This window comes from Pungitius pungitius, chromosome 12 (genome assembly GCF_949316345.1).
Source record: "Pungitius pungitius chromosome 12, fPunPun2.1, whole genome shotgun sequence".
Lineage (NCBI taxonomy): Eukaryota > Metazoa > Chordata > Actinopteri > Perciformes > Gasterosteidae > Pungitius > Pungitius pungitius.
Window position 1 is genome coordinate 13,696,696 of NC_084911.1, and position 13,819 is coordinate 13,710,514.

Sequence of the window (13,819 nt, forward strand, 5' to 3'; positions counted from 1 at the left end):
AAAGTGACTTTTAGTATAACTACCTAAATCTAAAATTTAATGTTAATTCACTAAAACTTCACCCTTCATATCTCGATAGGGAGCGGTTCTTCACAGTTAAACTGTGTTTAATGATCTTATGCCAACATCCTTGAGGCAGTGTTACTGTGAGGTCAGTATCCACCATGGAGCCACAGTTCAAACTTGTTGTACTGCCATGATGCTACAGTAGCTAACTAGATATGGACTGTAGAGAAGGTATCTTGCGTTTCTACATCACCTGATGGGCCAGTAGTTCTTGTCATGGTTGTGAAATAGTGAGCTGTTTTTCTTTGAGGGACCGTTTCTTTGACTTAGAATCCTGTAAGTAATATTTTGGAATGTTCTGGTTTCTGTGAACCACTTCACATGCATAACACAACAATGCAATGTAACAACCATGCTACTGACAGTCATGGTCGTGGACGTGTGGCGTGAGCCTGCCTGCAGAGACACTGAGAGGTGGTAACTCTGGAAGAGTTGGGTAACCAGAGGAGCTGTTGGCACTGATCACCAGTTAAAGCGTATCAGGTCCCCATAATGTCCCAACAGCAACTGCAGATACGATGCAGGGGACACAGGGTAGTAGGTGAATATCAAGATAAATCTGGTAAACCTGACAATTCATGAAAGAGTCGTTGTAAGGAATTGGAATTGGTTTTTCAGCTTTAAAGGAGCATGTTGCATTTAGTGTGTATATCTAGTGTGGATGCTAATGCTATCCTAATGTTGCTCTCTGTCTGCTGGAATAAAAGGCAGTTTGCAACAATAGCCTCATCAAGTGCACCAGTGGTAATATGCCACTATTGTTCCCTCTCAGGGAACTCAAGCTGCGTGGAAACGCTGTGGGAATGCCTCTGCGTGACCGCGTCATGAAGCACGTGTGAAATCTAACCAATGGCGAGCTGGTACGTCATAGCCGGGCGACGCCAGGACCAGGAAGCTATAAAGGGACCCGAAGGGCAAGCCCATTCATCTCTGTGCCTTCATCAAGTGCGTGTGAAGTGAACTATGGCTGAGCGTTTTGTCCAGTGTGCCCCCCCCTTGCACCCGTTTTATTACGGGCAAGGACTCGCACACTTTGTGTGTCGTCTGCTTGGGCGTGGAGCACGCTCAGCTATCCTTCGAGGGGGCTAGCTGTGGAGATTGTGAGCGCTTTTCTGGGCGCACGCGTCTCTCTCGTCGAGCCCTCTTTGAGGAGGGCGGCTCGATGGGACGCGCTCCCCGCGGCTCAGGTCCCGCTCGTGCCTAGGCAGAGCGCCGGTTGTCTTCGTGGAGATCGCAGGTGGACCCCGCGGAGGGTCTCGGGACGGGAAAGTCCCGTCTTCCTGCGGGAAAGTCCCGGCTTCCTGCCTGCATACGATGGCGCTTGTCCAGCCGTTTCAGGCGGAGCTGCTTGCTGACATGGCCGAGGGAAAGGAGCTAACGCTTGAGGTAGTACGTGAGCTGCAGCACACGGCTGACCTCGCGTTGCGAGCCACCAAGGAGATGGCCAAGTCTGTTGGCCCCTCCATGGGAGCCCTGGTAGCCACTGAGAGGAACCTGTGGCTGAGCCAGTCCAGGCTCCATGCGGAGAGGCGGCAGGCTGCGGCGCTCGATGCATACCTTCCCCGTCGACGCCACGTCCGCGGGGCTGCTCAAGGGCAGCCCCGGCCGCCGTTAAGCTTGCATCACCTGGCGCAGCAGCCCTCCCCTATATATAGCTATGGAAACTATCGGCGTGGCCCCTGAGGGGGCCCGCCTCTTAGGATCTGGTCTCTCGACCGAGGTCGTAGAGAGTTCTAGACCCAAGACCCGAGACCCGCTTCGTATGCCGTTAGGTGGAGGCTCAATTTGCCACTTGGTGTGGGGAATGACTGCTAGACCCAGTTAACTGCCCGGTCGGTTCAGTACTGGAGTTCCTGCAGGAACGTTTCTCCACAGGTTTATCCCCGTCTACTATCAAAGTATATGTGGCGGCCCTGTCGGCAACCCATGCCCCATGATGGGCGTTCTCTGGGGAGACACCCACTGGTATCCCGCTTCCTCCGTGGCACCAAGAGGCTGAGGCCAGCAGCCAGCACGAGAGTACCGTCCTGGGACCTGGCCGTCGTACTAGAAGGTCTCTCCATTCCAGTCCATTCGAGCCCATCGCAGAAAGAAAGAGGATAAAAGTGTTTTGTCTCTGACCCTAACACGTTTGCTTGTACACAGGACGTCAGGATGTCGGCTATGCACTGGGAGGCCAGGCGGCGCCAAAGCGTTCTGGACCGCAGGATGGCCAGAGACAGACAGCAGGTAAGCAACATGTTGCACTGAAAATTATTTATGGTGAAATGTACCTTTAAATGATTATTTGGGTCTCTGTATCATTCTGTAGGTTCTCTAACCCCCAAAACCACTTAAGTTAAAAACACTTTGTGACTGTTTGAATCAACCTGTGTGGTATAGTTTACCATAGAACAACAACAGGGACATGTGACACCGCAGCATGAGGTCATCCCTGTCTACTGTGGACCTGATGACTTCACACGAGGGATTCAGATAGAAGTTACCTTGTTTTGTTCATTTCAAAATATGGGTTACTTACAGGGGTTATTTACCATGTATGTTGAAAGATATTTAAAGGTAAAATGTTGAGATTTAGAGAAAAATAACAAAAGTAAGAAATTAAAATACAAAAAAGTTCAAATGACTGATTCACTAAATCTTAAAGTTACCTTTTCCCAATATATATATATATATATATATATTTATAGCATGCATAGGATTATGCTCACGAGTTTGGATATAGCACAAGGGAGAATGACGTTCTGTCTGTAGGTCTGAAAGTATAAGATTTAGTCTTGTGCATTTGGCCTCATATAAACCTTGGTGTATTTTTTAACTGTGTTCTTTTCTACTGATTCCCTTGTGTTTGAAGTTTCATTTTTTCTCTTACTTTACAGCTGCTGCAGAGGGATTCTGACACCGGCTGCAATGCAACCGAACCTAAAACAACACAAGAGCAAACAGGTATCACTATACTTATCATGGATATATTTGAACATACCATCAGTCTCCATTAAACAAAACTTACCTTCTACTTTCTCTTTTGAGACCGGCTATGTTTGAAGATAAGCAGAAAAACCATTGTATCTTTGATAATGGGTTTGCTTTCATCTACACTGCCCCCTACTGCTTTGAGGATGAGTACCTGGAACTACTTAGTTGGTCATTTGATCCATTGGCAATATGACATTTTTGGTTAGTGTTGCTTTAACACAGGGGTAAATTCTAAGCATGCATTGAGTGATTGTTCTGTTGTTTCCAGTGGGTAGCCAGTGTCCCCACTGTAAGGGCAACCTGAAGACACCTGTCCATAGCAGCGCCAAGATCCCTGACAGATATTCAGTAAGATCAATTCAATTTTTGTTTCATTTTGAATAGCCTAAAATCACAAATTAACCTCACAGGGCTTTACAGTCTGTCCCCAAACTCACACATCGCACAGGAACCCCCACCCAAAAATGAAAAAAATCTTTGTCCGTCGATACAAGACGCAAACGTAGACCCAGACGCAGAAGCATGCACCAGCCTAGAGAACCGCAGAGGATGATCCCTCTATCAGGATGGACAGAATGTCATGTGTATAAGATGTAAAATAGGTTCAATGCATATGACAGAAATAAAATAAGGTATAATATTATGATAGCAGCGGTAGGTGTCAGCAGGGTCATGGCAGGAGGCAGGGTCCAAATAACCACTCTATGAACACTTGCGAGGCAAGAAAGCACAAAAATCTCGGCAAGAAGCTGAATTGGTAATGTGCATTAATGAGATGTGAACTCTTAAAGAAGCAAGAGAGAGGACAGACACGCTTTGTGTGTCCTAAGAAGTCTCCTTGAGACATTCTTAGAGCTTTTGATGGTTACGGGTACGGATGCACGTTAGGGCTTAAATGGTGAGTGGCTGATGAGGTGATGTGCTGCAGGGGAGATGTGCAAGGAGAACCAGGTGATGGTAATGAGCTGATAATGTGGGATGATCTGAAATGGAGAGTTAGAAAACATGTATTTGAGATGAAAGACAAACTAATAGGATGTGGTCAAATGTGTGACAGAGTTGACTCGTCTGTCTTCATTGACGTCTGACAACATAACAATGAAAGTTTATGCAGTCTTTTCTGATAACATTGCCTAAAGGAAGCATATATAAGGTAAATAAAATCGGTCCAAGAACAGAACCTTGTGGAACTCCGTGACCATCATTTGTTGTCATTGAGGTTTCAAAGTTTACAAATAAAAACTGTAATTGAACCAATAAATAGGACTTAATCCAGCTGAGTTGGGTCCCTTAATACCAATCAAATAAGTACCTGTACCTTACTTGTCTTAAACCGTCTCTTTATTCTGTCTCCATTTTGTCAAAGCACAGACTCAAGACATTTTTAAAGCATTTTCTGAGGTTCAATTCCTTGTTTGTCCTACAGTCTTTACAGTACAATCAGCAATGGTGAAGAAGATGAGGAACACCATTGTTCAATGACAGCAGCACACAACTACTGGACAATTTGGCTATGGCAAAACTGCACCATTGTGTGATTATAAAAGAATATATATATATATATATTATTATTTTATCTTTATTGTAGCACTCCTATAACTTTACATCGTTGAAGACAACATACACAGATAAACAAATATCTGGAGGGCATTTTAAATGTTTCAAAAGGCTATGGCTATTAAAGCGAAACAATATATCCCCTCTTTTCCATCTTCTCGTCCTCCACCATCCCCGGAGTCTTTGTCAACTACTTTACAAAAAATGGATGACAAACAGTCCTCTTTCTTAAACCCATCTCCTATTACTTGTGTTTCACCAACTTCACCTCTATTGCCTTTGCTTCCCTTTCACCCCCTTGTCTCCTAATCAAGTTCTTACGTCAGTGACCTCTGCCCATCCGACCTCCTCCCCTCTTGCCCCCATTCCATCCCATATTCTACAATCTATCACTCCTGACCTTCTTCCTTTCCTCACCTGTCTCACTGACAATGCTCTGTTATCTGGCTGTTTCCCCAACTCTCTGAAGGAGGCAAGAGTTAAGTTTAAGTTTTAGTTTGGGTTCAGCGCTGGCCAGAGGTGGAAAGTAACGAATAACATTTACTCGCGTTACTGTAATTGAGTAGTCACTGCACTGATTGAGTGATGAGCGGGAGAACGGACGCGCTAAACAAGAATGATGGAGACGGACAAAACAGATGCAAACCCAGCTGAAATCGAATGAAAATACGAAGCGTAGCCGCTAAACCGCGCCACCCCGCCCCCCCCTGTCAGCGCCACCCCCTGTCAGCGCCACTCCCCCCGCCCCCCGTCAGCCGTTCGCGCCGATCGTCAGTGGCCCGCGTTCGGTCGAAGTCGGCAGTATCTGGTATCTTTCAGAACCTGAAATGAGTTTGGCGCCCCTGCTTTACTGAATATACAGTTCATGCCATATTTAGTGGTTGTTGTAATGTTTAAAATATTGTAACGCTCACCCCAGTGCTGCAGCGTAAATAAGGAGGCGATGACTGGCTTGCAACTCCGGTGCATTTATTTATAGAAAAACAACTCTGTCACTGTTGGCCGTCACCACGCCGAACGAACACTTCCGCATACACGGCCCCCCAAAACTTGGGTTGTCTTGCGTAACTACAGCTGGTAACAGTGCATAACGTGAACACATGCAACATCTGCATAACTGATAACTGATAACTAATAACATTAACTCAGCTCATTACAATATTTTATTGGATGATCTGCACTAAAATCATATATCTCTTATTTTTACTCGTTCCACCTCTGCATTTTTAATGAGCTACTTTTTACTTTTACTTGAGTACATTTTTAGACTGGTAACTTTACTTGTACTTCAGTAAAAAAGCACTGGCTTTGTAGCTAAGATCAAAGTATTGTACAGTGAGGTTGAAAGTGTGCTGAAGATAAACGTCAGTCTGTGTACTCATTTTAGATGGTGCAGAGGGGTCCAGCAGGGATGTGCTCTCTCCCTGGATCCCCTCTTCATCAGAGTACGCCATAGCCTGGAAGGCCTGGTTTTAGGGGGAACTTGGTTTTATCAGCCTATGCAGATGATATTGTTGTTTTTATTAAGGGACAGAGGGCTGCACATCATTTAACCAGCATTGTTGAGTTCATCTTAGCCAAAGAAACATAGTCTAGAACTGGGAGGGCGTCACAGAGAATATTGAGGGAAGATAATTTCCAAATTGAAGTTGCTGCTCCCTCAGATGTCTTTTAAAGGTAGGGGCCCTTTCTCAATACCTGAGACGGCGAGAACGAACTTGCGTTCCCACAAGAACAGACTCGGGAGACGGACTCAGGTGTCCTGACTCACAGGTTCGAGAGAACGGAGAACGGACATTTTCGCAATTGGAACAGCAGCTGACTTGATGACGTCACCACGTCAACCGGTCTTGCTAATACGTTTCAATATAGTTTTTGATTTAAGTATTTTACTATTAACAAGCTTTTGTTTCATTTTAATGTATAGAGAGAAATTGTATATATAATATTGAGCACCAGATATATATAATCAGTCATAAAATAATTAAACAAAATATCTCAACGGATCAGATCAGAGTTGTTATACAGTCCAACATCTTTTTAAAGCAGATGAAGCAGCTGCTGTTTGTGGTGCTGCTGAACTTTACTGGATGACACTGATAAATGTACATCTAATTTGTATTCATATTGGATGGAAGATACACATAAAACGTTACTAAGGTAAACATTTAATTCAGGGCTTTTGTATTACATCACACTGCATTAGCTTTATCATTTTAGGAGGAGGAGGTTGGATACAGTAACAAAAAATAAACAGTAAATATTTTAATGCACACATGTCACCAGGGGGACATTGTGGTTTCTATAAATTATTGGTTATTATATTTTAGCATGGGTTGGTTTTACATTTTAGCATGGTTTGGTTTTACATTTTAGCATGTTTTGTTTTATAACATTTTAGCATGGTTTGTTTTATTACATTTTAGCATGGTTTGTTTTATTACATTTTTTACCTATAAACCCAATGTTCAGCAAACTACATGCACCTGGAGGGACTCATCAATTACAGAGCCCTGGCCAACCACATTTCACAAGGAAAGGACCTCCCCTCTCCAATCAACACAGCTGCTATAAAGGACACCAAGCACGGCATGAGAGGGAGAAGAGAGGCCACGGGAAGGAGAAGCCACAGTGGAGTAAAGCAGTGGAGGACGGCAAGGCAGCGGACGAGCAGGAAGGGTGCATACGAGAAGAACGAGACGGATTGGGCACCTCACTGGGCAACCGGAAACTAGGAGAAAGGGCCGGACGGATCAGCAGCAGTGGCTGGTTGAATTTTAAACCTTGTTTTTAGCACTTTGTTCCAGCTGGACTTTTTATACAATTGTAGTTATTTATGGGTTTTTAGTTTATAATAAAATCCTCCTTTTAACCACATTTTTATGTCTTGTGATCCATGCTGTTCTTCCTCTGATGAACACAGAACCGGTTTTTATGGAGACCTAGACTCCGCAACTAGGTGGCGTTGCTGGTACCCTTTTTATAAATTTATCTTATTTTTTATTAGATTTTAAGTCCCCCGCCTCACAGGGCTGACACACACCAACCCAGTCTCCAAAAAAAGCGTGAAATGGCTACGTTGGTCCACCGTGATAAACGTAGTCATGTCACGTTTTCCCCCAAAATAACGTTACTATGTTACGTTTCTTTTGGCCCATTCATTTACATTGCTTTGCAAATAGGTCACGTGACTATCAAGTTTCCCGGTAGCAAAAAGAAAAACATGGCGGACGGTCAGCATAATCTCCGTCAAAAACACAATATTTTAAGAAAGCATCAGCATTTGTATGCATTTCGATGGCATTTCTAGCGAGAAGTATGCGTTATTCTTTCATAATCTTCTATCAGAGACTGTAGAAGACTTTCCGTTTATTCGTTTCTGCGAAGATTTGAGTGTCTCTTTGGGAAAGCGTGGCTACGCAACGCCTTTAACGGCGCATTATTAAAAAAACACTTCCAGTGGGGGCGTTACCGTAAAGAAGCGTTCAGCCTTAAAGCCACTAATCGCCAAACAAAACAAACTCAAAGCACACGAATCACATTATGACTTTTTAAACATAAATTCCCTTACTTTTATGAGTTTTCAATGAAAGAATGCATAATTTCCGGGTGTAGGCAAGCCCGGGACATCCCGAATTATGGGCAATTTTGATTTGTCCAGCTTTTTGACAGCTCCAGTCCCGACTTCCAATCACAGCCTCCTAAGTCAATGACGCGCCTTAAACTCTCGGGTGTTGTGTGATTGCAACTTCCCCCCCCCCCCCCCCCCCCCGAACATTACGTCTTGTTTACATGGAAAAGGGGGGCGGGGCTTCGCCTTCAGAGCGGAGCGTCATTTCTCGCTCCACACGTCTCCTCTTTTTACTGGCCAGGAAAACGGGCGATCTATCCCACGTGGGTCTGGCTCCATTCCATTGGCTCTGACGAATCCACGGAGAGGCGGGACTTATAATTTGCCCGGCAAACGGAGAGATTTGAACTCCATTGCTTGCCCTGTGCGTGAAGTGGCCGTGAGGCCTCCACTAAAGTCTCTCTCTATTTGTTCTGCTTTACTCAATAAAAGTAAAACCTTTACAGATATACTGTACACACACTAGGCTAACATAACGGATATTCCAAGCTTCGTCCTTTATGTTTTATGGGGATAAAGCCTCTGTAAGTAGTTTTTTCCCAAGCAAATCTGAGTTTCTTCTGTTTTTTGTGTGTCCCATACAAATATCAAAATATATATACTGATTTTCACATCCAAACACACTCACTTATGTTCCCTTTTATCATGACAACAAGACATTTCAAGATAAACCTTTTGCTTTCATAAATATGACAGTTTTAGTGTGTAAATGCCCAGCAGTGTACAGTCCGGGGGCCCCTATCGGGCCACTTGTTAGATGGGTTTGATGGGTTACTGACTAAAATATATGCCCCCACCCCCTAACTTGATTTAGGTCTGTTGCCTCAGGGCAACTTTTAAATATAATAGGTCAAACAAGCAATGTAAGCATTAAGAAAGTAGTGCATTTTGAGCACATTAACCACAAATGGATTCAAACATAAATTCAAAAATATTAAACAAAGAAATTAAATGACCAACACTGTATGTACAAAATCCACATACAAAACATGTAAACTTAAAGGGCTTGTTTGTGTCAAATTGTATGGCATACACATTCAACTGGCCTACAATAACCTGAAGAATGTCTTAAAATACTGAAGGGGGGGACATGATATCATTAGAAATGTTATGCCAGAGGGAGCACAGAATGTATTGTGGGGTGTTCAACATCATGCTCGTACCGGCATGGCTTCGCCCTTCCCAGGCATAGTTCATCATCTTCCGGGGTCCTATAGCCAGTGTTGGTAAAGTTTACTTTCTACATTAACTAGTTCAAAGTTTAGTTCACACATTTTAAAAATGAACTAGTTCAGTTCATAGTTCAAAATATTTGAAATAAGTTCACGGTTCCAAAAAATGAACTAGTTTAGTTCTTTTTTTCCATACGTTGCTGCGAGCTATTTTTTTTATTTTATTATTGCCACAGCCCAGAACCACAGACAGCAATTATTTGATCAGTTTTAACACTGAAGCTATGCATCAGATTTAATCTTCATATCCAATTTTGAATCCTTATCCAACCAGGGTTTACATTAGCATTGAGGGGACAGCATTTCCCCTTTGTTGCTTTAATGTTGCTGTCATTCACTCCACACTAGCAGCAGTTGCAGAGTTCACCCCTACACTACATTCTCAAACACATGCTGCTTGAATGGTCTTTTTTAAATAAGGTATTATAAAAAGAAAAACAGGACAGTAATCATTAAGGTGCAAATATTTGCAAAGAAAGGTCAGATTCCTCCCATCCTCACCGACCTTGTCAGTAACTTCATAAAACTCTTTAAAATTATTATACGCCGCCTCTGCTACACTTATCAATGCGCGTTTACGGTGTGTTTTCTATAGAAATCTGGCACCCCATTGAACGACATTAACCTGAAAGAACGTGCCGTAGAAACCAGAATGAACGAGTTCACAGTAACGTTCATCGGGCATTAATACAGTACGTTCAGTTCACGTTCGCCCAAAATATCAACGAGTTCATGAACTATCGTTCAATGAACGCGTTCAGGCACAACACTGTCCCGAAAGGGCCGGGATCGCACTTCACCCAGCATGCCTCGGCCTTCACTTTTTTCACTACAGAGTTTTGTTGCACCCTGTGACTCCGGCGTTAGACTCCTTCGACTGAGTTTCAAGATGGGTTGGATGGGTTACTGACTAAAATGTATGCCCCCACCCCCTAACTGCCTCAGGGCAAGTTGTAAATATAATAAGTCAAATAAGTCAAACAAGCAAGTTGTATCTGGTTTAACCCTTTTATTCCTGTAGGCGTTTTTTAGGCCTCATGCTGGAAATTGCATTTACACACTAAAACTAGGATAACGCATGTCTGATGATAGTGACAGTGAGTCTGTCGATCAAGATGAGGATGGAGACATAGTAGAGGTTGAAAATCCTCCTTGTTGAACACCCCACAATACATTCTGTGCTCCCTCTGGCATAACATTTCTAATGATATCATGTCCCCCCCTTCAGTATTTTAAGACATTCTTCAGGTTATTGTAGGCCAGTTGAATGTGTATGCCATACAATTTGACACAAACAAGCCCTTTAAGTTTACATGTTTTGTATGTGGATTTTGTACATACAGTGTTGGTCATTTAATTTCTTTGTTTAATATTTTTGAATTTATGTTTGAATCCATTTGTGGTTAATGTGCTCAAAATGCACTACTTTCTTAATGCTTACATTGCTTGTTTGACCTATTATATTTAAAAGTTGCCCTGAGGCAACAGACCTAAATCAAGTTAGGGGGTGGGGGCATATATTTTAGTCAGTAACCCATCAAACCCATCTAACAAGTGGCCCGATAGGGGCCCCCGGACTGTACACTGCTGGGCATTTACACACTAAAACTGTCATATTTATGAAAGCAAAAGGTTTATCTTGAAATGTCTTGTTGTCATGATAAAAGGGAACATAAGTGAGTGTGTTTGGATGTGAAAATCAGTATATATATTTTGATATTTGTATGGGACACACAAAAAACAGAAGAAACTCAGATTTGCTTGGGAAAAAACTACTTACAGAGGCTTTATCCCCATAAAACATAAAGGACGAAGCCTGGAATCTCCGTTATGTTAGCCTAGTGTGTGTACAGTATATCTGTAAAGGTTTTACTTTTATTGAGTAAAGCAGAACAAATAGAGAGAGACTTTAGTGGAGGCCTCACGGCCACTTCACGCACAGGGCAAGCAATGGAGTTCAAATCTCTCCGTTTGCCGGGCAAATTATAAGTCCCGCCTCTCCGTGGATTCGTCAGAGCCAATGGAATGGAGCCAGACCCACGTGGGATAGATCGCCCGTTTTCCTGGCCAGTAAAAAGAGGAGACGTGTGGAGCGAGAAATGACGCTCCGCTCTGAAGGCGAAGCCCCGCCCCCCTTTTCCATGTAAACAAGACGTAATGTTCGGGGGGGGGGGGGGGGGGAGTTGCAATCACACAACACCCGAGAGTTTAAGGCGCGTCATTGACTTAGGAGGCTGTGATTGGAAGTCGGGACTGGAGCTGTCAAAAAGCTGGACAAATCAAAATTGCCCATAATTCGGGATGTCCCGGGCTTGCCTACACCCGGAAATTATGCATTCTTTCATTGAAAACTCATAAAAGTAAGGGAATTTATGTTTAAAAAGTCATAATGTGATTCGTGTGCTTTGAGTTTGTTTTGTTTGGCGATTAGTGGCTTTAAGGCTGAACGCTTCTTTACGGTAACGCCCCCACTGGAAGTGTTTTTTTAATAATGCGCCGTTAAAGGCGTTGCGTAGCCACGCTTTCCCAAAGAGACACTCAAATCTTCGCAGAAACGAATAAACGGAAGGTCTTCTACAGTCTCTGATAGAAGATTATGAAAGAATAACGCATACTTCTCGCTAGAAATGCCATCGAAATGCATACAAATGCTGATGCTTTCTTAAAATATTGTGTTTTTGACGGAGATTATGCTGACCGTCCGCCATGTTTTTCTTTTTGCTACCGGGAAACTTGATAGTCACGTGACCTATTTGCAAAGCAATGTAAATGAATGGGCCAAAAGAAACGTAACATAGTAACGTTATTTTGGGGGAAAACGTGACATGACTACGTTTATCACGGTGGACCAACGTAGCCATTTCACGCTTTTTTTGGAGACTGGGTTGCACACACACCTACTGTTTGTCTTGTTACTCAAACATCAAGAGGCTGATAATCAGTGTAGTGGTCCTAGTACAGCAAGCTGCTGACCACACATCGAATATCTTACACAACTATACAATATAAAATAATTGATATGTGGAATTTTTTTATTATTATTACAATTCAGAGCTTCAGAGTTTTTTGAAGCTGAAGTTCTGCTGCCGATTTACAGTCTCAATGACTGTCTCCTCAAGGCCTTTAATTAAAACATCGTTAGTTTTAGTGCACAATGATAGACAATAATATACATATACTGTATACATACAATAATACGTTAAAGTTACATTTAAACATGAAGTTATGAATCTAATTTCTGTCCTCAAACAGACGTAACCGGTGAACAACATCAGTCTCTGACACCACATTAAAACGTATGAAGACTCGTTATAGTGCAGTTATATCTCATGTATAACCGCTACGGAGACGTGAAAACCAACGGAGCATTTCACCGGTGACGTGCCGAAAACAGGCTGCTCTCTGTGGGGATGAGCTGACCGCCCGGTGCTTGAGGGTCTGACGGTCCGTTAACTACACCTCACATCTCCCACATCCACGGAGCTAATTGTTACGAAGGCTGAATGTTGACAAACATTTGCTTTAACAAGAAAAGTTTTTTTAACAACTTACTTCAGTCATAAAATGTCATTAAGTTACTTAAATATAGTAGTATTTATAAACTTCGACATAAAGTTGTGTTAATTTTCCTCTGTCGTTGTTGCCTGTTGCCGAGGTGAAATGCATTCTGGGATATTTGGCTCTCACAAGAACAGACGAGCCTGCTCCGATGCATGCCCGGTAAAATGGACGGGGCGAGTCACATCCGGGTATTATGTCCAGATGCGGACTTTAGAATTGGAACAGTACTCGGGCTGCGACTGATGACGTTTCACGAGTTCACGAGAACAAAAGTTCACACTAGAACGCATATTGAGAAAGGGCTATTGTTTGCTCTGTGGTCAATGATGAGTTGACATGTTTACCGGGTCAAATGAGCACATCAGAAGCACTGTATCTTAATTGGAAATGTGCTTCCTCTTGAAAGCACATACTTGATCTTTGTGAATCTTCATGCTATGTAAAGAAATAGTGTAATGGCTTTACTGGGAGACAGAATGATTTGTTGTAACCATGTTCATAAAATGCATCACAGAAAAACAGCTCAAACTATTAACCTCTTTTCCTCCTTAAATACATCTTTTATTAATTTCCCGATATGAAAATATTTCCCCTGACTGTGCCTCATGAACCAGAATGACACACACATACATCATATGAAGGCCTACACACTCCAGCCAGGTTCCAGTTCACCTCACGGGACATTGGATTAGAAAAGCCCCCCATCGGGTAAAACACCACGGGACCTAACTTTGAAAAAAACATTTTAGTCAATAGGCAAATCATTTCATGATCCTTGAAATTATGCCAGGAATTA

At 42.9% G+C, this 13,819-nt stretch overlaps 1 protein-coding gene across 3 annotated transcripts; it reads left to right on the forward strand.

The window, feature by feature from the left end:
• The first annotated feature begins 717 nt into the window (after positions 1-717).
• Positions 718-7,454, forward strand: LOC134132907 (coiled-coil domain-containing protein 200-like). 3 transcript variants are annotated; one of them, XM_062565787.1, is made up of 5 exons: positions 718-2,119; positions 2,212-2,295; positions 2,946-3,012; positions 3,311-3,390; positions 7,072-7,454. In XM_062565787.1, exons 2-5 carry the CDS (start codon positions 2,221-2,223, stop codon positions 7,171-7,173), a joined length of 324 nt encoding a protein of 107 aa, XP_062421771.1. In that variant the 5' UTR covers positions 718-2,119; positions 2,212-2,220; the 3' UTR covers positions 7,174-7,454. The 3 variants fall into 3 exon arrangements, with proteins under 3 accessions (XP_062421771.1, XP_062421772.1, XP_062421770.1); XM_062565788.1 differs by lacking the exon at positions 7,072-7,454 and adding an exon at positions 4,469-5,326; XM_062565786.1 differs by lacking the exon at positions 3,311-3,390.
• The last annotated feature ends 6,365 nt before the right edge of the window (positions 7,455-13,819 follow it).